This window comes from Amphibalanus amphitrite, unplaced genomic scaffold (assembly GCF_019059575.1).
Source record: "Amphibalanus amphitrite isolate SeventyFive unplaced genomic scaffold, NRLGWU_Aamphi_draft 000359F_arrow, whole genome shotgun sequence".
NCBI lineage: Eukaryota > Metazoa > Arthropoda > Thecostraca > Balanomorpha > Balanidae > Amphibalanus > Amphibalanus amphitrite.
Genome location: NW_024881853.1, coordinates 45,734 through 73,321, shown reverse-complemented (window position 1 = coordinate 73,321; position 27,588 = coordinate 45,734). Strand labels below are relative to the sequence as shown.

The 27,588-nt window shown below is 52.0% G+C and overlaps 1 protein-coding gene across 1 annotated transcript in view; it reads right to left on the bottom strand.

Annotated features, from left to right (window-relative positions):
* The window catches only part of LOC122389474 (protein croquemort-like), a 69,106-nt gene that overhangs the window by 30,174 nt on the left and 11,344 nt on the right, over positions 1-27,588 (bottom strand). Inside the window, exons 2-3 of the mRNA XM_043381578.1 lie at positions 15,008-15,245; positions 10,487-10,647 (exon numbers count right to left, since the gene is read on the bottom strand). Coding sequence (XP_043237513.1) covers positions 10,487-10,647; positions 15,008-15,245 — 399 coding nt within the window. The remainder of the gene's footprint in view (positions 1-10,486; positions 10,648-15,007; positions 15,246-27,588) is intronic.

The window sequence follows — 27,588 nt, the reverse complement described above, 5'->3', positions numbered from 1 at the left end:
AGGGATTTTACGCCCAAGCTGTGAGTCAGGAAGGAACTAGTGATAGTGACTACCTTACACATCACTTCTGAAGATGCCCAAGCGACGAACGAGACAAGGTCCAGGTGAGACAATGAGACGAACGGTTCGCCGCCATGGTGGTACCTTTCAGACAGCGCCTCGGTGTTTTAATGGCCCGGTTTCACCCTCTTGGATAACATTCTATCAGAACGTAAGCCATAGTAATAGAGGTCCTTGAGGGAGTAGATTACCCCCGGTCGAGGGTCTATAAAAGATCCAAGCTTGTTTGTAGAGCTCCGTCCTCGGCCAGTTCATGTCTGTCCGTGCAATGTTAGACCAGCATAGTACCTGTCCAGGTATGCCCTTGGATTAATCACGCATTCGTTTTGCACACCCACACAGCCATGTCACACTGTTTGTCTCGGGTGCGCCCTCATGGCACAGGCCACAGCACACACTGTTTGACTCGATTGCACCCTCAGGTCTAGTGTGCTCGAAGTTCGAACCCAAACACTGTCTCGCAACACCCAAATCAAGATCGCATTTGACGCCTTAGCACATGTCAAACCTCGCACTCTTGGCATATTCATAGTATTTCCTTGCAATCTGTCAAACACGGTGTTCCACCTTGACGTTAGGACGTAATCATGTAATGATAATAACAATAATAATAATAATAATAATAATAATAATTATAATAATAATAATAATAATAATAATAATAATGATACCAATAATAATACTAATAATAATAATAATAATAATAATAATAATAATAATAATAATAATAATACTAATAATAATAATAATAATAATATTAATAATAATAATAATAATAATAATAATAATAATAATAATAATAATAATAATAATAATAATAATAATAATAATAATAATAATAATAATAATAATAATAATAATAATAATAATAATAATAATAATAATGATGAAACACATATTCACACCTTGCGCCCTCAGGTCACTGGCTCTTTTCCCCTCATTGGTTCAGGCGCGCCCTCAGGTCAGGGTCAATGGCATGCCTCACTATTTGGCTCAACAGCGCCCCCCAGGCCACCAGCCGCAGCACCCCCAGCTTGGCTCGGGTGCGCCCACAGGTCACCAGCCGGGTACACTGGTTTGGCTCAGGTGCGCCCTCAGGTCACCGGTCAAGTCTCACTGTTTGGCTCAGGTGCGCCCTCAGGTCACCGGCCATGTCACACCGGTTTGGCTCAGGTCGCCCTCAGGTCACCGGCCAAGTATCACTGTTTGGCTCAGGTGCGCCTCAGGTCACCGGCCAAGTCACACAGGCTCAGGTGCGCCCTCAGGTCACCGGCCAAGTCACACTTCGGATCAGGTGCGCCCTCAGGTCACCGGTCGAGTCTCACTGTTTGGCTCAGGTGCACCCTCAGGTCACCGGCCAAGTCACACTTTCGGATGAGGTGCGCCCTCAGGTCACCGGTCAAGTCTCACTGTTTGGCTCAGGTGCGCCCTCAGGTCACCGGCCAAGTCTCACTTTCGGATCAGGTGCGCCCTCAGGTCACCGGCCGAGTCACCTTTTTATTTTTTATTTTATTATTATTATTTTTTTTTTGTCGCAGGTGCGCCATTCAGGTCACCGGCCAAGTCTCACTGTTTTGGCTCAGGTGCGCCCTCGGGTCACCGGTCCCAGCGACCGCCGACCTGCTAACCTGGACTGGGTCCTGCTGCGCCGCGGCTGCCAGCGGAAACTTATGTGACTGGCACGCAGGTGCCATTAGCGAAGGCGCCTGCGCCATCAGGCGATGATTGTGTTGAAGTAGCGGTGCCCCCCGATAGCGGCGGGCTGACGGCTGCGGAACAGTTACCGTCCGTACCAGCGGAGTCTGGTATTAGCTGGTGATCGCCGGTCGGGCCGGTTGCCCAGCGATCGCGTGATCGTGACGTCAGCGGTAGGTGTGGACACCTCCAGCGCTAGTGGCGCCGCGGCGGCCGCGACAGCAACTGCTGGTAGCCACGTGGCCGTCCGTGGCGCAGGCGCGGGCGTGTCATTACGTAACCGTCATCTGCGCCGTGAGGCGGCCCGGGTGACTCACTCGCCGTGACGTCAGCTGACCGTGACCGTGGCGTAGCGGCCTTTGGCCCGGCGCCCGGACCGCAGGTCCGCAGCTGATCGGGGATCGTCTTGCACCGGGTCTGCAGCGGGCCATCTGGGCTGGAGTCAGGTCACTGCTGGCCGTATGCCACTCTGTGGGTGCAAGAATGACTGCATGCTGCATGCCGGCATGCCGCCATGGGCATGTCCACTGATCGTCCCACCTACACCGGAACTCGCGCCTTTCTGCCTCTCACCGGTCTGGTGACCGTCGCACTCCCACTGAACTCATCTGCCCGCTGGCAGTGTGTAAGGTACTGCGAAACTTGTCCTTCGACACCGCCTGTATTAGGTCCCGGCACTGACTGACCGGTGCGGCTCACTGGCCGGTTGCGATCGGCCACTGTGTGCCCGAGGCGCCGAGCGTGCACAGCGGTCAGCGTCCACGCAGGGACGCGTCAAGGGTGTGCACAGATGTCAGTGCACACAGACAGGCCACCAGCCGGCACCGAGTCCCTACACTGCCCTTCCCGAAGAAAATGAGCCATTGCGCCGCACACCAACACACAACTATGTAAAAAAAAAAACGTTTGTCACATTGGTCTTCTCACCCGCCCCCTCACCTACGTCACCTGTCGGTTCACCGGTCACAACACTCGCACCAGCGCTCTCGCCTACAAGAAACTCAGCCCTCATTCAATGCTCATTCGTTACAGCGGCTCTCGTTCCGACGCTCGCGCCGGACACACCGCACATGGAGGACGACCAAGCCGGCACTGCTGCGGCTGACGAGGCGGGGCACCTCGTACCGCTGAGGAGCCATAGCTCCCCACCTGGAGGCGGCGAGGAACGCGTGACCTCCGGCCGGCGCAGCACAGCGCGACCCACGGGTACCGCCCGCCGCGCCCGGCAGGGAGACAGCCGGTCAGCCCAGCCCGGCACCTCTCGAGGGCGCTCCGCTCGCCGACATCCGGTCGGAAACAGCGAAGGTTCAAACGCGGACAGCCATTCCTCCGAGGACGACCGGTCACTCACCAGTGCTTACACTAGCTCAACCACGGAGGACAGCGAGATCGACCGGCCGCCTAGGAGGAAACGAGCACACGCCCGTTCATCGAGCCGCCGCCACCGCCGCCGGGCTCGCAGCACGGACAGTCACCGGCGGCGCACTCACACGCCGACACCAGCCATAGACATGCTGGACATGAGCCGAGTCCCGGTCAAGTCCAAGCAGCCGCCGCCACCGCGCGCGCTGAAGCTGCCAACCATCAGCGCCGCCGCCATGCAGGCACTCGCCAACCGCGCCACGATGGTGTCTGTAGACGAGGTAGTGTTCCCGCACGCGCCACCCGTGGACGGTGCGCGGGGACAGCCGCGTTACCCACCACTGAGTCCAGCAGCATACCTCCGCGGCGTCACCGCCATCGCCACGTACCGGGCCTACTTTTTCCCAGGTGCTGCCATCCAATGGCTCAGCTACGTACTGTGGCTGCAAGGTCAGGCCGGTGACCTCCCTACTAGCGCCCTACGCGACATAGATGTCAAGGCGAGGACGCACATCGCCCGGTACCATATGGAGTACCAGGACCCAGCCTCGCTGACGGAAGCCATCGGACAAGCGCTCGCGGCACCAGCAGTGTACGCCCCCGCGCCAGCCCCGGTACAGGCACAGCCGTATGCCATCCAGCAGCAGCGGCAGGGAAACGAAATATGCCTCCGGTTCAACTACCACGCACGATCATGCCCACCCGGAGGCGCATGCGGGCGCCGACACGTCTGCCACCGCTGCCAAGGGCCGCACACCGCCAGAAGCTGCCCGACGCAAAGCGCGCGCCCCCTGGCGCCGGCACGCCCTCCGCAGCCGACCGGAGCACGCCCCCCCCCCCCCGCCCACTGTGGCGGTAGATCCCACGGTAAGCCAGTCGCACGCCCTCATCCGGTCATCCCTGCCCCCTCCTACCACACCTATCGACATACCTTCCCTACATGGCGTAGCCGCCGCAGCAGTCGATCCCGGCCTTCTCCGTACCGTCCTCGACCGTCTCCAGCGCGGAGCCGACATAGGATACACGGGCCCACAGATATCCACCTGGCGACCCAACAACCTCTCGGCTCGGTCGCGACCGGCAGCAGTCTCCCGGGCGGTGCAACAAGAGGTGGCACGGGGACACACGGCTGGCCCATTCCCATCACCACCGTACTCCCCGTTCCGCTGCAACCCGCTCGGGGCGAGAGACAAGCCCGACGGCTCCGTCCGCCTGATTCTAGATTTGTCCCAACCGGAAGGACTCAGCGTCAACAGTCACATTGACAAGGATTCCTTTGCCGTACATTACACCTCCATGGACAGTGCTATTGCTCATATCTTCTCCGCCGGACCCCAGAACGCGCTTCTCGCAAAAGCCGACCTCCGACATGCCTTCAGACTCATCCCCGTCCGCGCGGAACAGCGCTGGCTGCTCGGTCACCATTGGGAGGGAGCATACTATGTTGACCTCCGGCTACCATTCGGTTTGCGGTCAGCCTGTTCCATCTTCAACGACCTCGCCGATCTGCTCGCAATTGCCACACGACACCACGCCAACCACGCCAACATTCATCACTATCTGGACGATTTCTTTTTCATCGGACCGGCAGGTTCGGACGCATGCGGCGAAGCGTACCAGACGTTCCTTGACCTGTGTCACCGATGCCGCATTCCCGTCTCGCCTGACAAATGCTGCCCACCATCCACCCGCATGGAGCTCCTCGGTTGCGTGCTGGACACCGCAAGCATGACCATCTCACTGCGGTCCGCCAAGCTACGCGCTCTCATCCAGCTCCTGGAAGAGGTGCGAGCCTCTCGCACAATCCGGCAGCGGCGCCTCCTCAGCCTCGCGGGCAAGCTCATTCATGCCGTCAAATGTATCCCAGCAGGGCGCAGTTTTTTCCGACGGCTCCTCGACACAGCTCACACCGCACAGCGCCCCCACCACTGGGTCAATATGAGCACTGACACTCGCAGAGACTTGAATTGGTGGCTCTCCATCCTACCGACTTGGAACGGGTCAGCCCCCCTCCTCCACCCGCACTGGACACCGCCCGCCCACCTTCACCTCCATACCGACGCATCCACAGTGGGGCACGGTGGCCATTGCGGGCCGGACTGGTTCTCCCAGCATTGGCCAGCAGCCACGCTGCGCTGGGCCTCCAGCATCTCCTGGCTCGAGATGATCCCGATCCTGACAGTGTGCCTGCTATGGGGCCATAGATGGCAGGGCATGCGGGTGTCCATACACTGTGACAATGCCGGGGTGGTCGGGGCATGGAGCAAAGGCTGGTCACGGGACCGGCGTCTCATGTCGCTCATACGCCAAACGCTTTTCGTCGCTGCCTCGCGCTCATTCGACCTGCGAGTGGTACATGTGCCCGGCACAGACAACAGCTCCGCTGACGCGCTCTCGCGTTCCCAGATCGGCCGTTTCCGCCGCCTGCATCCAGCGGCAGCGGCCGAGCCCACGCCGGTACCGCCCGCGATGACGGCCTTCCTGGAAGCGCCGACGGAAACCTGCACCACGGCGTCGGGCTACCCGATTTAGACACGGAAGCGCGCCGGCTCATCCGGGACGGACTCGCACCCGCAACGCGAAGAGCGTATCGGCGGTGTGTCGCTGCCTTCCAGACTTTCTGCGCCTCTCACAACCTCCCCGCTATCCCCGCCACAGAGCGCACAGTCCTTCGTTTCCTCGCCCACCTCAGTCTCAACAACACTTCCCCGGGACTCGCTTCATCCCATCTGGCGGCACTGCGACACTGGCACGCCACGCGGGAGCGACCCTGGCCCGGCCGGACGGAATGAATCCGGTTAGCGCTGCGGGCCATCAGCAGAGACAGCCAGGGGCCACGCCCGCCCGGCCGGCGACCGGCGTCCGTGCCGATCCTGCTACGACTGCGCCGGCGGCTCCGGCGGGCCTCGATGTCAGCGCATGACCGGAGGGCAGCATGGGCGGCAATCACGCTGGGATTTTTCGGCGCGCTACGCGGAAGTGAGTATCTGGCCCCAAGTGCGCACCGGTTCTCTCGCCGCCGCACGTGCGCCCGCCGGCATGTCACACTACACCGGGACCGTCTTGTGCTGCATATCCCGGCGTCCAAAACCGACCAAGCGTATCGCGGAGCCACCGTCGAGCTACCCAGTGTCTCCGGCCCCGGATGTCCAGTCCAGGCTATGCGGAGGTACCTTCGCAACGTCGCCGACCAGCCTCCAGACCAACCACTGTTCATCCGGGCATCAGGCGCGTACGGCACGATCGCCTGGCTAAACGGCGTACTTCGCCGTTACGCGCCCTCGGACGCTGGGCGGCTCACCACGCATAGCCTGCGGATTGGGTTCGCCACCGCCGCCGCCGCCACCGGCGCCTCCGACGGCGCGATCCGTGCATCCGGTCGGTGGGCCTCGTCATCGCACCTCCGGTACATCCGGGGGCGCCGCCTGGACGTGTGGGAAGCGCGCATCGCTGTCAACGCGGCCCCTGCCCCGTAGAATGGCCCCGCCCCTAATGACTGGAATACACTTTGGCGTTTCTTTGGCGTCTTTCAGCATGTAGCAGATACGGAAAGGAAGCAAGAACCGACAAAGGGACGAGATAGAAGTCGAGACCGTGATACGCCAAAACGCGAAAGCAGGTTAGAAGGGAAGTTCAATCCGTAAGTAAACCATCTTCTGACACCCGGAACGGCAAAGGTGAGCGCTAATGGCACCGTGCTGTGCAACGCGATGCAGCACGGAACATTAGCGCCGGACGGACGGGTGTCTACCGGCCGGCCCACGCACACCGACGGGCGGGTGCCTACTGGCCCCGCGCGGAGAGTGCCCGTACACGGGAGCATAGATGGCGCGTCGAGCGGCCAGAGTTTATTATATATCTAGGGAGCGCAGCCTGAAAACAAGTTCTATGGGAAAATTGCTTTATTATTTAATACTTATCGAATATTTAGCCGGTCTTGTACACTGCCCTACCACCACGAAATCAATATTAACTAATTATTATGCGCTTTGTTATTTCGCGGAACGGCAACGCCGCAACAGCCTGTTGTCTGAACATCCGCCCGACAACGGCACGCCAGAGCAATTTCCCACCCACCCACTGCCCAATACCACCTGTCCTACGTCCTTCCAGTCTCCTTCTATCTGCCCTTCGGGTCGGTCTTTCAGCATGTAGCAGATACGGAAAGGAAGCAAGAACCGACAAAGGGACGAGATAGAAGTCGAGACCGTGATACGCCAACCGATTGTTTATGTGTCCATATTACATGAAATCATGATCTGAGAAGCTTTTACCAAAAATGCAGTCAAAAAACTTCACTAAAAGTAAATTCCGCTTGCCTAAAACGCAATTATCTTAGATGACCTAGGTTGACCTTGACCTTGACCTTGACATCTGTACATCGTCGAACAACATGTTCCATGATAGGTGGGAGGTAAGACTGGTAAAAAAGGCCGAAATCAAGGTGTCAAAAGCTCACAAGGCCCATAGCCAACGCAAGATGTCGAGAATTGGCCATTTGGGTCATGACATGACCTGAAAAACAAGGTCATATCTCCGAAACCAAAAGTCACAGAAACTTGAAATTTTCAGTGGACATCAAGAACGGATAGAGGAGCAGCTATACGAAAAATCAGCCTTCTAGCTCTAAAAATGTTGAGTGCAGAGCAGAAAGACTACCTGGGGGGGTGGCAACCACCCCCCCATGTGCGGGCGAGGGTTAAATGACACAGACGACATTATGTTCGAAAGCTACGAATAAAATAGAACATAAAACATGCGTCACGTGACCGATACATGATATACAATTTTCGTGACCTAGGATGACCTGGCCTTGGCCTGAAAAAAAAATCGAAGTAAAAGTTCGGTACCCTCAGGGTATCTAAGGCATATATCAAGGAGTGTGTATACCAAAAATGAGCCTGATCGGACTTGTCAGCCGGCGGCTAGAGCCTTAATTGTGAACAAGCAAAAATGCCGATAGTTTTTACTTTGACCTGACCTGTGACGTCATCGATGACCTCAAGGTAAAAAAGTTTGATCTATTAAAAAAAAATAGGTAAAAATAGGTTTCGCTCAACAGTTTTTCCAGGGCTATCAGACGCCGTTTGAATTCTGACGATCGGTCCCGTAGTTTTGGAGATAGGAGGGGGGAGGCTCTGGCGAGCCCCCCCCCCCCAGTCACTCGCATTATGGAAAATACCCCAGTCATGCGCGGGTTAAGATCAGTTTTCACCTCCTGCGACATAAATCATACCCATTATCTCAGCCCAACGCTTAGAGAAAGGTAAGCATTTTATGCAGCTATTATTTCGGTTCAGTTAGAAGCTTGCAATTTTTAGAGGCGGAGACCGCATTTACCAGACAAGGCCATATAGTAACGTTATGAGACTCTGCAGCTCCTCCAGAGACGGCTGGCCGCAACTGTTGTAAATAATTGAATCAACCGTAACGCGAATGCACACTGCACCGCGCGAAACCGAGACCAGTGGACTGAGTAGTAATTTCATAATTACATGGGTGGAAGAGGCGCGGGAGTGCCCTGACCACAGCGTCGCGCGACTAACGGTCGTTTCACGTCGGTACAGGCGGTGGCTAAGCCCTCGAGCAATCAAAGATGTGATTATGCCATGTGCCTTCGGGCCACACAACCGGCGCGGCCCGCAAGCAGCGAGCGCTAATGCAATGAGAGAAGTTCGCAATATGTATATGGCAGAGAAAGAGCCATCACACCGCTTGGGTGATTTGGGCCTGGAGTTATCCATTGCGTCAAACGGTAGAGGGGTTCTGTAGCCTTGAGTAGACGGAAGGAACGTTGGTAGGCATGACTTTTATGAACTCGGCATTTTGATGTTCGTATGGATGTTTCGAATTCACATCCTAATGCGGTGCATGCATATCTTGTATGAAAGTAAAATGCCGATATAATGTAAAACACGTTAACGAGGAAGACCGCAGAGAAGGGAATACATAGCTAAAGGACAGTTACTATACCGGTGTCTGTGCATTCCTGTCATGCCAACATTTCAGCACCACAGTTTTCATCCATTTTCGAACAAAGACGAATCCATCAGGCATAATATCATCCTTGACCTAGTCCTAGAGCTACACTTACGGAAATTCACCGCCCTAATTTCCAATTCAGATAAGTCTATTCGCGATTCGTGCACGTGCAACTTGTGCTGTCTGTATATTGTGTGCATTGTGCAATGTGCAGCACAGTATATCTGTGAATGGAATCAACCTATCAAAGCCAGTTCAGTGAGAGCTGGCTTCCACGAAATAGTGCTATAATAGTCATTGGGATCCCTCTAATATCCGTTGCGCAGAGTGACCGATTTGGTATGTAGTCCACCTCTCGCACAGTGCATACCGCTGCCCGGTGGCGGTCTGGTGAACAAAGAGTCCTGTCCTGGAGCCACGGGCGTCCGTACGACAGGCGGCTGCACTGCAAGGTGACTGGTGCGTCTGGGAGTCCGGGCCACGCACGATGAGAAAGGACCGCCGCAATCTGCCGAGCCGGAGGGCGGCTCTGGAATGGAAGACCGTCCACGTGTCCCCCCAATGCAGGCGGATGTGACTATTATGTAGATGGCTCTTGAATTTAGTAGGCTGACCGAGAGAGAAGTGTATCACTGATATTTTGCAATAGAAACTAGGCTGTAAACTCCGTGCGGGCTAAAATTACCATGATGACGCCTTACTAGTGAATCAGGACTGGGTGACCTACATATGCTCCAAGTTGTTAAAAGCTAAAGAGAAAAATCACCATCGTCGTACGCGGCATATGGGAGTCAGTGTGTACATTGTAGGTACGTATGCCCAATATTTGACCGAATAACTGTTAAGGCCGTGTAATTTGGCATCAAATATGAGCAACAGATCACCAACAATATCGTTAATTTATGGATCACAGAGCACATACTGCAATGAATGAATGAATGAAAATGCCTCCTCTCAAAGCTCTACAGGACCATCATTGAAGTGCCGCTCAGAAAACGCAGTCATGACGCGTTAGGTGAGCACGATGTTGATTGTTGACCTTCGGCTCTATCCATGTGAAGGCCGAGCCTGTCATTGCCAATCGCTCAGCTGCAATCTGATGTCACTGACCGCCGATATAAAGACACGTGCCGAGCAGATAATTCGGCCCGTTCGGCCTGGCCAGGCGCGGCAGACGGTAACTAAGAGTCGACTAGCCACTTTACCGCGGCAGATTCAAGGTGAAAGATCGTAGCATACGCAACACCGAAGCCCACCTGATGCATAGCATGCATGGCATAAGTGATAACCTGATTACTTCGGTGCATTGTCTGAAAGTAACGACCTTTTGAGTCTTTCCCTCGTCGCCCGCGACTGTCAGCAGGGCAGACAGTTGTCCGGTACTCACGTGTAGACATAGGGGCCGAGCTGCTGCAGGATGGGTTTGGCGTGATTCGTGACCACATCTTCCGCGTTCGTCACGTTCCAGAAGTAGAACTTGATGAAGATGGGAACCGGCATGGTGTGCCAGAATCCATAGCCGTCCGAGTCTGGAGTCAGCTCCAGTTTCTGTCGAGACAAAAGGCGCAACGGGATCTAAATATTACAATATTCAATAGGATCGGGTTGTTCGCTTAACCCGCGCCCTGCTGGGGGGGGGGGTGTTTGAACACCCTCCCTTGTGGTTTTTCGCGAATATCTCAAAAACGGCGGCGCGGAGCGCCGCCGTTTTTGGTACACCTTATCATACATCAATTCTACACATGCTGTGAAAATTTCAGACCAAGGTCATTTAAGGTCAGGTCACCAGGTCACTTGAAGTGACCTCACCTCATAAAAAGTTTCAATGTCTGTCATAGCTACACCGAGTGACCGATCGCTTTGAAACTTTCAGCGATTGCTAAGAGCAATAGCATGTACAAAATGTCTATCTCAGAATTTTGATATCAATGACCTAAGGTCAGGTCAATTTTGCAACCTCCCCATTATAAGTCAATGGGAGAAAATTGAAATGCGCCTCTTTTGGACGAAAGACATTATAAGCACTCCCAAACACTGAATTACAAGTGGTTTAGACACACTGAACAGGAAAATGGTGTCCGTGACCCCTGTTTATGCCCTGAGGTCATCTTAGGTCACGAATGGTATCTAACAGTATTTCGCAAATAACTTTTGATAGAGGCATGCTAGAGCGATGAAAACGCCTTAGATGTGTTCAGCTCGACGATACGGATCGACTGATATGCAACATGACCCTTTCAGGTCAGGTCATAACCTTGACCTGAGGTCAAATTTTCAAGTTGACCTTTCAAGGTCAAGTTATAGTTCATTCGATGCGTCTTGACGAGAGGAACACGATGCCGGTAAAAGTAAGCTCGTACAAGGCTTGGGTCAAAAGTTATTGCAGAAAAACTGTTTCCGAAAAAATCGGTTATTTTTGCAGTTTTTGCCCCCTGCAGGCAAAACCGTTGACGTTAGGTCAAATCTCAGAAAATTATCAGAAAGGGCGCTAATAGGGCTATCGAATGCGCTTTTCCGCGGCGCTGTAGCTCTATTGGTTCCCGAGTTATGCGTTGCCTTCTTGGAAATTTTCGCCATTCGACCTGGAAATCGGCGAAATTTTGCCTTCAAGGACCTCTGGTGACCTGACCTTTGACCTGACCAAAAAATTGACCGAAGTGATTTCGTCATTATTTTTTTACGCTCTTTCGAACGCCGCCTTCCGCGTATCGCTACGTGGCCCAGGAGCCGAGTTAGAAGGGGGGTGTTCAAACACCCCCCCCCCCCCCAGCAGGGCGTGGAAATCCAGGACCCCCAGCCGGGCGCGGGTTAAGTCTATCCCACATAAAGGCACAGATACATTTGCTGCATTGACACAGTCTTCTGATGACCTAATAGAAAAGTTTCATATCAAGCAGAACATCTTGAAAAGACACAGATGTGGTTTTGCACAATTATCGAAGCATGTTCGACAGAAGTGAAGATAGGAGTGATTGTATATCAACAGATATTTTAGGGATGATAAGACATCAACCATTATCATTTATTGCCTAAATTGAACAGCGCAGCCATGCAAAATGCATATTACTGCTGGTGGTAATACAATAATTGATGGACACTGGAATACTCACGGTGACAGACTGATAAAACTGATATGCCACAGTGGAATATATGAGTAAAATATTGTTGGCATCTGATGTCCCCAATCACACAATCGGGCAATAGCGCGGATGATGTCAGGTAAAAGCAGAAAAAGACAGCGCCATTTCTAGGAACAATATCTGACAAAAACCTCTGAGAGTAGGCCCACGGGACGTAAAAACCTCCCCAGCAGTAAGTGTCGCAGTTATCGAAACCGATGTCATTCGCCGGAATCAAAGAAGGTGCCAGAGCGCACATCTCGAAGTAATGTCTTCTAAGAAGGCTTCCATGAGAGTATGTATGTCTTAACAAAAGAGAAACAGTTCGATTCTCAAAATTCAGAAATCTGACCGTCGGCAAAGCTAAAAGAGATTATGTCTTCCATAATAAAAAATCCTCCCAATGCAACTCTAACGATACAAAAAAAGACAAGCCCACGTAGACCTCAGGTGACCTTAGACACATGGCTGATCACATACATGTATAATGCCATGTACCTATAATGTGTTCTCAGGCGCTGATCACACCTTTGCCTTCTATTTTGTTCCATTCATTTGCCATAAGCCTCAGGTCAGAAGTGCTAAGGTGGAAGAATTACAACGGCTAATTTGAATCGGCAAAAAACTTCTTTAACCCTCGCCCTGGCAGGGCATTTTTCATAACACGGCCTGGCAGGGGGGGGGTCGATGCGACCCCCCCCCCCCTCGCGATTGGCTCCTATGGCACCTAGAAACACCAAATTTGGTAGGTAGGTGGGCCCCTTGGAGTTCTCGCCCCTGTGCAAATTTGGTTGCTCTCGGTCAATATTTAGGGGGGTTTTGGGGGGTATAAATGTAAAAATTTCGCTAAAAACAGGTCAAAAGTTTTTCGCTTATAACTTTTGATCTAATTAAGATAGAGCAAAACGGAAAGCACCAGTGAACTCAGCACGTCAAGGCGCGTCGAATGATATACTTTTTAGCTTGCTTAAGTGTACTTAAAGCTTTTCTTAAATTTTAAGTAAACTTAAATTTATAAGTTAAGTTCAAGTTAACCAAATTGCATCATATTGCATATCATTCGATTCGGCTGATCACCAGGAACACAATGATACCATTTTTTAAGCTCTAGCGTCATTGTGTGCCAAGTTATTGGCAAAAACGTCATTTGACCTCAGTTGACCTCATTTGACCTGACCCATGGATAAGTACACCAAACAAAGAAGCACCAAGTGACCTGCTGTTAAGTACTGTGGTTTCAAAGCACAAAAGTGATGGAATGAAGCGGATATCTCCAGTATTTTCCTAATTTAGTATTTTCCCATAGGCTTAACATTACGACGTAATGACCTCTAACTGACCTCAGGTCAGTGACCTCAAAAAACCCGAACTATATGTTATACAACTCGGTGAACTTAGCACATCCTGAAAGTTTGAAGGAAATCAGTCCAAAACTGTGAGTTGGACAGGTGCAAAAAGAAAATTGAAATTTGACCATGACCTTGTACCGGTTTTGCTGACCTGGTGACCTGACCTTAGGTCACTCGGACCTGAAATTTTCAGGTCATATGTAAAAAGGTTGCCCCATAGGCTGTGCCAAATTTGGCGGCGCTGCGCGCCGCCGTTTTTACGCTATCTTCGAAAAACCTTAGGGGGGGGGTCGCATCGACCCCCCCCCCCTGCCAGGGCGAGGGTTAAATTGACTTCTACCTTGCGTGGCCTTGACAATGGAGAGCAGGTTTTCAATGCTTCCAGCTTTTCAATAAATGCCCATTATCACGATCGCTATGCCAAAATACGTTAAAGGGCAGGGACTCTTACTTATGTATATCACAACAACACAAAGGCTCTCAGAGTTTATCATAGCATTGCCTGACATATGACGTTCGATCTTGGTGACACGACCTGGGTGACATGACCTTATTTTTTAGGTGACCATTATTCAAAGTGTAAATGCGATGCTATGTTTAATCGGATTCAAACATTGTTTGAATCCGATTCAATTCGTCCAAGCGTTCCGGAAATAATCGTGAAAACTTAGGAACGTTTTCGCTTTCCCTCCCTGGCCGGTGTCTGTTGATGGTCCACACACGAGAGCCGTTCGCGACTCCTTTCGATCTCTCGTGGCCTTGTCCTTCAAAAAGATCCACCATAATTTGGTTGTTCGCCCAGGTGTCCCTATCCCTGTCTTAAGTTGCTTTGTACCGATTCCGAATAATCCATTCCCACAGTCCACGGAATGGAGTTTTGCACATGAATCACCCGACCTTTCAACATTTTTGCTAATGGTTGGTCGGTGATCGGGAGTAAATCCTCTCATAACTGCATCCGGGGCCGGATGCATTTCATAACAGTGACTGAGCATGGCAAGTTGGTCCCATTATTTGTGTAAGATGCATGCGCATAATTTTCTATTGTTTCAAAAGTATTGATGCAAACTGCAAACTATGGAGTCAGCCTCTCAACGACCTTTCAGGACATTTTGAGCAATATTATATAGAAATAAGAGGCATTGGCTACGGCGAGTCACGCCAACTACTGGATTGGCCAGCCTGCTGACCTGACACACTACATACTATGCTAATTCGGGTGTCCATATCCAGCTGCTGACAGCTGTTTAGAGGCCACCTGTCCGCCTGTGCTCACTGACAACTGTGCAGTTGTCTGTCTGTACAGGCTCTCGGAGGCCGCCCACAACATCTCTAATCCGGCTGTCAACGCTCCAATCTGGCCGTATCCTGGCACGGAGTACCAGCGCCGGTCGTGCGGTCAGCGGGCGCGGGCCGACCTCGCTCTCCCGACACACTGACCTTGTCCAGGATGGCGTCGAACAGCTGCTGGTTCAGCAGGACGGCCAGCACGCCGATCACCAGGGTGACAGCGCCGGCGGCCAGCAGACCGCGGTGACACGCTGAGGAGGAGGCCATCGCCGCAGGCAGTCGTCGGTTACTGACCGCCAGCCGCGCCGCCGGAGCTGTTATCGGCGTCGGACCGACGGCAGCCCCCTGGCGCACCGAGACGCCGTTGGCGACCTCTGGTGGCCGCAGCCTGAAACATCCGACACTCATCAGGGTGGCAGAGCAGGATAGAGATAACACACTTAGCAACGTGTTTACTGAACACTAATTGAAACACGAGCAAATCATTATTACTGGACAGTATCGGTTATATGAAAATCATGCCTCAATCAATCCCGTCTTGACGCACTTTAAACGGCTTATTTTAGCCGTTTAAATGATGAATAGTGGACAATACCGATTATGGTATATGAAAATCTTGCCTTATTCAATCCGGTCTTGACGCGACTTAAAACGACTAATTTTTTGGTGATCCGATTGCATGTCAGGTGCATTTTTAAACCCGAAACAGCAGCACAGAATTAAATGTAGGCATAGGGCAGCAAACAAAAAGATTTGTTTAATTTGCTTGTAAGTTACTTTCTGTTTAACATTTTATAAATCGATGTTGAATGGGGCTAATTTGATTCGGCGCAAAATCTATTTACCTTTGACAACAATAAAAACTGATCTGCAAATAGTTTCATATCGCGGGATTCGTATCGCGGGCAGACTCGAGAGAATGTTGAATGATCAGGTGACCGATTTAAACGATAACTAGCCATCCATTGATGGAAAGGAGCATAGTTACCCGTGTGTTGCACCAGCTGCATATTGAAACAGCTGAGGCACTGCACGGTTAAACTTAGATCGAGGAAGTCGTTTGGATTTAATGGGCGGCACGGTGCCGGGGTGACCGTGACCGACTGTCACGGATAGAGATAGCTCACGCACTGCCAACTGGCAGCTGCGTGATCAGCACGACCACCTACAGGTATACTGGAGCTGCTACTGCAGCCCAGGCCGAGCCCAACACTAGCTGGTGGCTATAGGACGGCTGGACGCCATTGGACGCCCAACAGCCACTCTAAAAGCTGACGTCATGTTCCAGGCTTGGTTGCCGCATTCCCTTTAATTAAAGGGACACTCCCACCTTAACATTAGTTTTGAGTTGAGATAGCCAAATTGGTGGCCATGGCCTGCAAATTCCGGTTTGGGCACTCACAACATCGAAAAATGCTTTAATTCGAAGATATGGAATTTCAAACTTGCAGTTTTCGGATTCTAAGGGGCTAATGCATTGGAATGCCCCCTTAGAATTTGTGACGTCAGCGGAGATCTAACGATTTTTAAATCTTAGACTAAAACCATCGTTAACACGTGGTGGTATACGCTGCTTTGCGCGCAACGTCTGCCGCACTATAAGGCTGCCAAATTATTGCTTCCAAATAAAGTCGCTAGTAACAGGGAGATCCCAAAAAGTAAACAAAAGTAAAAGCCTAATATCTTGAAAACCAGTGAATATTTTCGGTGAAATTTGGTAGATATTCGTTTTCGCTCTTTCTGAACCAAGGGTCATCACTTTCATGCCAATTCATTAACTTTTTTGAAGGTGGGAGGGTCCCTTTAAGGATGCTGAATCATTTCCTAGAATTCCTAGCCATAACTGTTTAGGTTTAAGAGAGCTAATCAACCATATCATTCAGCACAACAATAGAAACGAGCTTAAGTTTTATTTTGAGATTCTCACATATTATTTAGTGACTAAGTGGCACAGGCTCATGTCTACAATAAAACTGCTATGATACTTTGCTATCGTTTCGCTGCTTACAAAGCAGAACTTCGCAAAACGTAGAAAGATACAAGCTTATGTTTTATCGGCCAAGCTCTCAGAAATAACCGCCCTCTATTGTGTCGGCACCGACCAAAGACATAATCCAGCAAACCGCGACTCCATGTTTACCAGAGAACCAGCACGCATCCAACTGCGAGATCAAATAGGACGCCGACTCCCTCAGCCACATGACCTGCGAACTTCACCGGCACATGTATTGTGTAGTGGCCAAGCGACATTGTGACCCGAAACAGAGCAGCGGGCGGGACATCAGAAGTACCGATACCGATCGACAAGCTTTTTCCTGTGCTGGTCGACGATTAATCAAATTGCGTGGTTGAAAAAAAAAAATACCAGACGTTTTACAACAAACTCCAGCTGGGTGACAACTAAAATTGTGTGTGTAATTTAGTGTAGTTTCATGATGCAATACTTAGCCATGCTGAACATTACTATGCCCTATTATACGAAAAGCGGAAAGCCAGTTTCTGATAGACATTGTGAGATGAACATCATAAGGGCATTTATTGATGATGTCATGCATTTTGGAATGACTGTTAAGCGTGTTTAGTGCAACAACCAATTGGGCTGCACACAGCCCGAGGCATATTTACGTCTGGACAACGAGTTGCGGGGAAAAGTGCTGATTCTGTTGCAGTTTTAGGAGCCGGTGATTAGGCTGGATTTTTGGGTTACTTTTTCGTTCCGATTCATGTATTTCATAGTGTTTGGCTTTTGAATATTTTAGTTCTTTCAGATAAATATTACTTGCTTTACAACTTTTGTAAAAACGTTTCATTTTTTATAAGCCGACCTTCAGAGTCCTAAAAATACATCAGCACTACAGTCATTGTAAACAAACAAATGGAGCACGACTTTTGGCTCTGTTCCAAGGCGCTTTTTAAGTTTATCTGGTGGTTTCCGTACTCTTGTACGTCGTTTTGTTGGATGTTTTGAATCCCTAAGATTGACTTATATCATATTTAAGAAGCATGTGACTGAATACAATCCGAAGTATCCAGGGGGCTGACAGAGGTCCTGACTCCTGACCAATATCAATATCAAGTTGAACTTGAAGTTATGAAATTTTGGTTGATAAACGCAAGTTGAACGGGCTCATATATCAGCAAGAAAAAGTAAAATTAAAAGAGCTTATTGGCCGAAAACAAGCTATAATATTGCAGATCTTGGAGCAATACTGAAGACCAGTGAAGAGCGCGCTGAGCAGGATCATGCCAGAAAATGTTGACTGATGAGCGCACTGCGCATATTGATGTATTGGTATGAATATTGAATGATAACTTACAACAGCAAGATAAATTAGTGCTATCAAGTTAAAAATCTAGAATGAACGGACTTTGGCAGCTTTACTATGCTTAGATGCTATGCAGATTGTAATGTGCATTAGGTACTCAGTGTCTGGCAAATGAAACATGCGATCATTCCATTGCTACTGGAGGAGAAAGCTTGGATCACTAAATCCACTTGATGTTTATTTTGATGTTAATCATTACTGTATTTCTTGAAAAAAGGATTGTTATGAAATTGTCAATGTGACAATCCATGCAACGATGTGATCATATAATATGTTCATAGTCATTCGTGAGTGATTGTTGGTCCAATATACAATGGCAAAGCTCTCAGTCTCAGCGTTTCTTCCTGTGGATGGCCAGCAGTGACTCAGAGCTTAGAAGTATTAGTTTTCTTCACAGGGCTGGGATAAAAAGTACTGAGGGTAATTGTTCGTGTGAATCGTGGTCGTTTACTCTGATCCAGCACGGCAGACCAAAGTGTTCATGTAATCGTCCAGTTCACTAATAATTGCGTATCTGATCGAATCGTTTCATTAACCGGAGGACCAAAAGAGTTCTTAGATGAATGTCTATTTCTGGATTACTCGTCACACACTACACCTCAATCGAATCGTACGACGCCGGCGCCGTTGCGCCGGCGGAGCCGCGCCGTCGTCGTCGTATCGCCGCGAACTGCCGAGCCGGCCGGCGGCGGCCGGCCCGGCGCGTTGGGGCCGGTCAGCACACACATGCGCTCCAGATGACCCCCCAGGCCCTGCAGAGGACCACGTGGACGGCGGGCTCGGCCGTGCCCGCCGCGCGCTGCCGTCGCTGTGCGGCACGGTACGTTTTCTCTCGAACATGGCCGGCCCGAATTTTCGCGTCGCTCGCGGAAATTCTAAACGTAAGAGAGAAAACATTAACGAAACAACAAGCAGCTGCTCGCAGGCAGCGTCTCCGTCCGTATCGTACAGCAATAAACGAACGCTAAAGCTAAGGCTGTAAACTACATCGGTTGCGCCGCGCGTCGGTCCCAATCTAAGGCTGCTACACTCTAAGGCCCTAAACTGCTAATCGCACAGACCGACCGGCCGAATGACCCGGGAGGGGCACCATGACAGTGTGAGCGCGTAACACTGTCGAACGGCTCACAGCCGTTAGCTAATGGCTAATCACCAAACAAATGACAATTGACACAAGCGACAGCGCACAGAATGAGCGGCTCATTCTCACACACGCACACGTCAACCTAACACGAATGACGGACGCAGTTAACACTCACACATGTCCGGACTCCGACGCTGCTCGGCAGCGGCACACGGTGGTCGTAAAAGACTCACTAGTTGCCCCACTCGCGCACACATTATCCGTTGAGTCCATTTACTGCCCGTCACCATCGCACCGGAGACGGCACTGGCAGAGACGAGAGATCGGCCGCCTAGAGCGACCAGTGGCAGTGGCCATTTCGACCACCCGCCCTCGGCCGTCGGCGCCAGGGAACACGTTCACCACTCGCCCCACAGGCCAGTGCCCTCGAGGCAGATTGTCCTTTGTCGCCGGCGCTAATTCGTCGAGCTGCACGTCTGCCGGGTCTGCGCGTCACTTCATCCGTGTGATAAGCGTCCGGAGGTGCGGCTCGGGGCCGGCTCGCCCACTTGGAAGCCTGTAGGTCACTCGTTAGCGGCGGCGCTGGCTGGGCTGACCGTTTCCGGCACGGCGTGCAGGTTGGTGTGTACCGCCGCACAGCGGCCCTGCCACTGATGACCCAGAATTGGTTCCGCAGGTGAGCCAGAACGTGGTCTGCGCCAGAATGGGCGAGCTTCTCGTGTCGGTCGGTGACGATCAACCGAGTGATGTCTCCGCGTGCAGGTAGAATCACCCGGCGCTTGACCTTGAAGTCGAGCCGGGCGTGGCGCAGCTGGCCCCCGACTCTCAGAAGGCCGTTCGAGTCCAGGAATGGGTTAAGCCGGTGCAGCTGGCTGTTCGAGGGAAGCTGCCTTCCGTGCTGGAGAGCTTCGATTTCATCGCCGAACTGCTCGGCCTGTGTGCTGAGCAGCCAGACACGCTCAGCTTCTCTCAGCTCTTCAGCAGTCAGCGGTCCCGTCCGCCGATCAGCTGCTGCCCGGCTGCGGGTGTTGTGAGCGAATCGGCGCGCCCACGCTGTCACACGCAGCAGCCTGAGCCACGATGAGAACCGGCTGGGGTTTATGGCCGGCTCCGCTCCCCTGATGACGCAGTCTGGTGCTCCCATTTCGGCCGTTTCCTCGTCTCTCGGGCGCTCTGTCGGGCGGTGCGGCGCGGTGGGCTGGTCCTGGGGACGGCGCGACAGGACGGCGCGACCTTGGCCCCACTCTCCGCTCGGTGCCACCTCAGCCACCGAGCAGCCTCGGCGGCCTATGTTCGATGAGTTCAGTGACCCTGGCACGTGTTGCCATCGAGTCACTTGCGAAGCGTCCTGGGTTTCCTCGCTGACACGGATATGATGCACGTCCTTGTTGACTGGCAGGTTTCGATCCGGCGCGCGGCCGGTGACCGTCCAGCCGAGCAGTGTTCTCACGGCGCACGGCGCACCCGGTGGTCCGTCGATCACCTCACGTGCCACGATCAGTTCTATGACGTCAGCACCCAGAAGTACTTCTACTGGACCTGGAGTCGCACTCGGCAGATCCAGGTCAGCGAGATGAGGCCATTTGCTCTTCTCCCGTGACCAGTCCATGGCGTGATCTGACACACTCAGCGTCGGCGTCGTTTGGGCGCTCCAAATTTCGTGACGTGTGCCACCGCTGCTGACAGGCTCGATCACGAAGGACACACGGCGTGATCTGAGTCGTTCACTTCCGTTTATGGTACTCAGGACCAAACTGTCAACGGGTCCAGAGATGCCGAGACGGTCGCTCAGGCCTTCGGTCACCAGCGTTACCTGGCTCCCGAGGTCGAGAAGCGCGTGGGTCGTGCAGCGCCCAGCAGGACCATGCACCGTTATCGGCAGTGTCTGCAGCAGCACCTTACAGGGCGGCTCGACCACCGCAGTGCCGACATGTTTCACTGGTGACGGCGCGCTGCCGGCAGCATTGCGCCGTGGAAACACACGCTCTCCGTTGTGCAGAAGCGTGTGGTGACGTTTTCCACAGTTCTCGTGTCCACATTTTGTACTAGACGTGCACGCGGCGCTGATGTGGCCTCGCACGAGACAGTTGAAGCAGAGCCCGTTTCGACCGGCCACTTCAGCTCTCTCGCTCGCTGTCAGCTCCAGAAACCTGTCACAGCGCTCTACGTCATGTGCCCCCTGACAGACTACACATGCGTCCTCACTCGCGACCGGCGCTGCCTTTATTGCACTAATTTTCGGTTTTACGACCTCTCGGGGTGCGGCCGGCGCTAGCGCAGTCGCGTAAACACGCCGCTGCCGGCTCTCCCCACTGTTGACCTCGGCCTTGGATTGCTGGTGGCCCGTCAGGGTCAGGGACGCGCGCCCAGCGGCCACGTAGCGGCGCAGCCAGCTGTCCAGGTCAGCGAGAGTAGGGCGGACGAGACCAGCGTGTACAGCGTGCTCGCCCCACTTCAGCGCCAGCGCAGCGGGAAGCTTCGAGATCACGGCTGTTACATTGGTGGCAGCCGAGATGTCCGCGTCGTAGTGAAGGCACTGCAGCACACGGACCGCGGTGCGAAGGTCACGTGACAGCTCTGTCACAGCCGACATATCACCATCTTTCACCGGCCGCGAATCGAGCAGTTTTTTCATCGTCGCGTGAATGACCCGTGCAGGGTCACCGAACTCCTCCTCTAGCTCACGCAGAGCCTCACCGTACAGAGAAGAATCGCACAACATACCGCGCACTGATTCCTTGGCCGGCCCGGTGAGATGAGCCTGGAGATATGTCAGGCGCTCGACGTCAGTCAGGTCGTCTCGATCGTGCACTAGAGCCCTGAACAGCGCGATCCATCTCGGCCATTCCAGAGCGGAGCCGCTGAACTTATCCAGGGTCACTCGAGGCAGCTGTGGAGTCGTTTGCTGTCTCACGGGCTGTAGCGGGCGTCGCGGTTCCTGCTGGTGACGGTCGTCGTATGGCCGCGCGCTGACCAGTTGTCCGTACTGGGAGGACTGCTCCACCCAGTCCCGGGTGCGTGAGGACCTGTCACCCGGCAGCAGCGGCTCACGCAGCTGGGCGGCTGGCTCACTTGGAGCTGCGGCAGCAGGCCGAGCTAGAGCCTGACGGTCGACGGCAGATGACTGGTGGTCATACTCCTCCTCCTCGAGCAGCTCCAGCTCCAGCTGACGGCGTTCAGCTTCGTCGGCGAGCTGTTGAGCTTCGAGAGCTGCCCGCTGTCGTGCCAGTTCTGCCTCTGCCGCGGCCGCGCGCTGGCCTTGCTCCGCTGCGAGCTTGCTTAGCGCGGCTCGGCGGCGGGCTGCGCTGATGGTGGACGACGCTGCGCTGCCGAAGGTCTCGCTGCGGGTATGACATGCCTGCGAGCTGCGCGTAGATTTAGCGTCACACCGTGCGACCGCCTTTGCGGTCGATTTCGCGTCGGACTTCGCTTCCGACATCACTGCGTCGGACTTCGCTTCCGACATCACTCGTTCACTGCACTTGCGTCGGACTGTACGTCCATTCACTCACTAGTTCACATACATCCGGCCCGGAGGACCAAAATGTTCGTGTGAATCGTGGTCGTTTACTCTGATCCAGCACGGCAGACCAAAGTGTTCATGTAATCGTCCAGTTCACTAATAATTGCGTATCTGATCGAATCGTTTCATTAACCGGAGGACCAAAAGAGTTCTTAGATGAATGTCTATTTCTGGATTACTCGTCACACACTACACCTCAATCGAATCGTACGACGCCGGCGCCGTTGCGCCGGCGGAGCCGCGCCGTCGTCGTCGTATCGCCGCGAACTGCCGAGCCGGCCGGCGGCGGCCGGCCCGGCGCGTTGGGGCCGGTCAGCACACACATGCGCTCCAGATGACCCCCCAGGCCCTGCAGAGGACCACGTGGACGGCGGGCTCGGCCGTGCCCGCCGCGCGCTGCCGTCGCTGTGCGGCACGGTACGTTTTCTCTCGAACAGTAATCTTCCACCAAGGAACTCTACTTTGACATGGTATGAGATGTAGGCACAAGTAGGTAGGTGCTTAGTTCCTATAGTCAGCAGTTGTGTAGGTTTAGCCGGGTTAGCTTAGATGAGGTTATGTTAGTTTTTTAATTTGCCAAGTGTCCATAAAATGTGACTTGAGCAATGAGCATACATGAATAACCTGACAGCTGACCTAACCTCAATCATCACACATATTTGCAGCCTACCCAAGACCTGCATAGCAGTAGCACCCAGTTATAGGTAGGTACTCACCCTAACTCAATCTTACCTGCTAACCTTCAACTTGCCAATAGTTAGCTCACCTTGCCAAGCTGCATCCAGGGAAACAGTCAACTGAGGAATGGCTCATTGGGTGGCTGGTGTGAGTCTGTGCATTTAAAGTGTTTCTTCTCTGAAGCTGCTCTGCACTGCTGTATGTCATGTTAGATGCTCAGAAAATGTGGGAAATGATTACTAAGCTACTTAACCCTCGCCGGACCTATTGGTTTTCTACATACGCGCCGGCCGAGGGGGGGGGGGCGGGTACGACCCCCCCCTCGCCGTTTCGCCCCTGGTGGAGCTAGCGCGTCGCGGAAAAAACGAGCGTGTGCGCCGTTACGAGACGCAGAGATTGGTACCCGATTTTAAGGTCCTAGGTCAACCGGTGACCTCTGAGGTCAGGTCAAGTGCCCCAAGGTACGGTTCAGTTTTTGGTGAATAACTTCGCAAAAAACGGCCGCAGAGCCGCGATTTTGGCAGCATCGTGTTCGTCTCGCTCAGGCGCGTCGAATGATATACTTTTTGTCCGGGTCAGGTCAACTTGGGGTGTTGACCTCAGGTCAAGGTCAGGTCAGCACCCCCAGGTCACGAAGTTGGTCGAAAGGGGTCATGTCGCATATCATTCGATTCGGCAGGTCTTCCTGAGTCCATTGGTGGCTTTCCCGACTCGCTAGCTCAATTTGATCAAGAGTTATTGACGAAAAACTAATATGACCTTGATGACGTCATAAATGACGTCACGCAAGGTCAACATTGCAAAAGTGACGCATCTAACCTTGCAAGGAGTGCATAAAATCACGATTCTGTGTGCTTGAGATAGTTGGAGATCGTTCCCGGCGCCAGAATAGCAGTTTGAATTTTTCCCCATTGACTTATAATGGTGAGGTCACGAAAATGACCTGACCTCATATGACCTTTAGGAAAAATCCGAGATATACAAGTTGTGGGACTCATAATGGATACTAGATCCTGCAAGTTTCATTTCCCTGTGACATCTCCTCTGGCAGTGAGGGCGTTGCGAAGTTGCGACATCTGAAGACCGTGCAGAGGTTCACTTATGACGTCATAGGTCAGTGCCCTGACCTGACCCAAAAATGCGGTTGGTGTCAAAAGATGCGGCTTGGATCAAAGGTCAGGTATGCCAAGTTTCAGCTCTCTATCGCCAGCGTGTTCGGAGCTATCGCGAAAAAACCCTATGGGGGGGGGGCGGCACCCGCCCCCCCCCCTCGGCCGGCGAGGGTTAAGTGCTTTGTTAATGCTCGAGACATGAAAAAGTACAAATCCTGCAGGGTACAGCTATGAGTTAGGTGCTAGGTGAGTATGTTATGTGAATGTGCTGTTCCCTGTTTGACCATAGTAAGTATACAAACAAGCACAGGGTCACAGTTATATTCAATCTCCAAATAAACATACAACAAAAACGGCCATATAGCCTCACTCCGAACACACCACAAAGAACTTAAGCCTTTGCAGGTACAAAAATGCTTTGATTTACAGGACAGGTATACAATATAGGTATCCTCTGTCCTTGGGGATCTTGCTGCCAAGTTGAGGTACGATGACTGAACTTCAGGATTGATCAACCTTTTCTTCTTAGCCACGCTGCTCTGCTTATATACGAGAAAGACCAAATGCTTGTTTGTAAACTGCCTTGAAAATTTAATGATCCACCTTCAATTCTGACATGAAGGCACAAATAAAATAGTTCTCTCTCCTTTTGGAATACACAAAGCAAAATATTTAATAACTTTCCCCTCAGGTCTGGCATTCATGAATTACACTGACGCTTATTCGTTTCATATTTTGTAACAAACACGCTAAAACTGCAATATAAAAGCACTATATTCTTCTTGACAAAATGCAAAAGTAGTAATAATTTAGCCCTGATGGCATTCATTCTTGGTGGACACGTAATTACAAAATATTTTGTAGTAACTATTAAATTCCGGCCGAGAACAGTGCACGGTTTAAAAAAGAATCATTCCAATGACGGTCCATTCTTGCGGTCCTGAAATCGCCACTATTTCCGGCCTCTCCAACGCAACTCGTTGTCCAGACGTAAATATGCCAGCCCGAGCGAGTAGACGACTAAAGCGTACGGGCCACCACATGGCAACTACATGGCACCAACTACATGGCAGCAGCAAGCGGGTTCGTGAGAGACCGTTCATGGTGTTAACTAAAGCGACACTCCGATGACGGAAAGATTGGAAACGATGATGTTCGACATACCAGATCTTTGATTCAAGTCCGATCTTTTGCCAGCAACTGCATTTTTAGGTCAGGTTATACGAGCCTTTGTAAACTGATATTTGAGCAAGCAAGTGTATGAAGCAGTTAACACGCGCACCGACGGGGGGGCGGATATCCGCCCCCCCCCCTAAGGTTTTTCGCGAATATCGAAAAACCGCCGCACGCAGCGCCGCGAAATTTGGTACGACTATTCTCTTATCAATTTTACACATGATGTGCAAGTTTGAACCTCCTAACTTTTAAAGTCAGGTCACCAGGTCACATTGAATGACCCAACCTCAAGTCGCTTTTTTGCAACTTTGTCACCGTGCCAGAGCTACAGTATATGTCGGAGGCCTTTGAAAGTCGCAGGATGTTATTAGGTTATTAGTAGCTACAATGTGCATATCTCGGAATTTTGATATCGGTGACCTAAGGTCAGGTCAATTTCTCGACCTCCCCATTATAAGTCAATGGGGAAAAATCAACTCCCTGTTTTTACCACTAAAACGGGTCGGAATGGCCCCATATACCATACATGACTTCATATACGATCAACCGACACTACCTTGAGCTCTGTTTTGCTGTTGGGCAGCTGTAAGGTCATGTGACGTCATCAAAGGTCACCAAAGGTTTTTTGCCAATAACTCCGTACAGGAACAAGATACAGCCACACGGATGGTCTCATTGTGTTCAGCTCGTCAAGACACATCGAATGATATACATGATGACCTCGAGGTCACGTGACCTGAGGTCAACCTTTGACCTTGACCTTTCGAGGTCAACATATATATCATTCGATGCGGATTGACGAGAGGATCACGATGGTGCCCTTAGATTGTTCCTATCTTGACTAGTTCGAAAGTTATTCGAGAAAAACTCTCCATATCTAGCGCCGCCATTTTGACTTTTATGACCCCTGTGACGTCATCTTTGACCTGACCTGAAAATGACCTTTGTAAAAATTGTAGACGTTGTCCGTGCATATCCCATGCCGTTTACCGCTCGTCGCTATCTTGCTTCGTTCTCGAGATCTCAGGGGGGGGGCGGTCATCCGCCCCCCCCCCTCCCCCCGTCCGAGTGGCGCAGACCCCCGTCGGTGCGAGTGTTCACGGTAGCGCCTACCTTCTAAGACTAGTCGGCGGGACACCGAGTAACTTTGGACCTGACCTGAACTGATCCGACTTGCCTAACATGTATACCTACAAATATCATTCTGAAACAAAGCTAAGGCAATATTCGACACCACGAACCAAAAGAAAACAGCATCATCTCTACACGGTCTATATCAGGCCATATTATTGACCCTTGGGTTACTGACTTGATTCCATGTCAACTATTATGCAGAAAAAGACTTAAAAATTGGATACCTTTCTGCTTTGTCTCGTAACGAGCAATGAAGTCATTTTTTCCGCGAAGCTCTAGCTAAAATAAGGGCCGAATGGCTAAGACTAAAAGAACAAACCAATCTATATCTTAGACGCTGTTGCTTAGGAGAATACTGACGAGGGTTAATCTAACTTCATTTCACATTTTACGGGCGCTTTATTGCCTAAACGTATGAACATGTCACGCAGCATTCTATTCATAGAAATACACCTCGAGCATTGCGGCGTCCCTGATCTCCTGATCTCACGCGCTATAAAAAATCCGTTTTAATATGGTAATGACTGGCGTTCCACACGCAGTGGTCGGCAGACGCCGGCGGCTATAACTGTTCTAGCGGACCATGAGTAGCCTCCCAGTCCCACCCCTCATGGCTCACGGCCGGCAGAACGCTCACCGCCGGAAGGGAGCCTTTGACCGCTCCGGCCACCACACGTGGCAGTGTGCGCCGCTGCAGC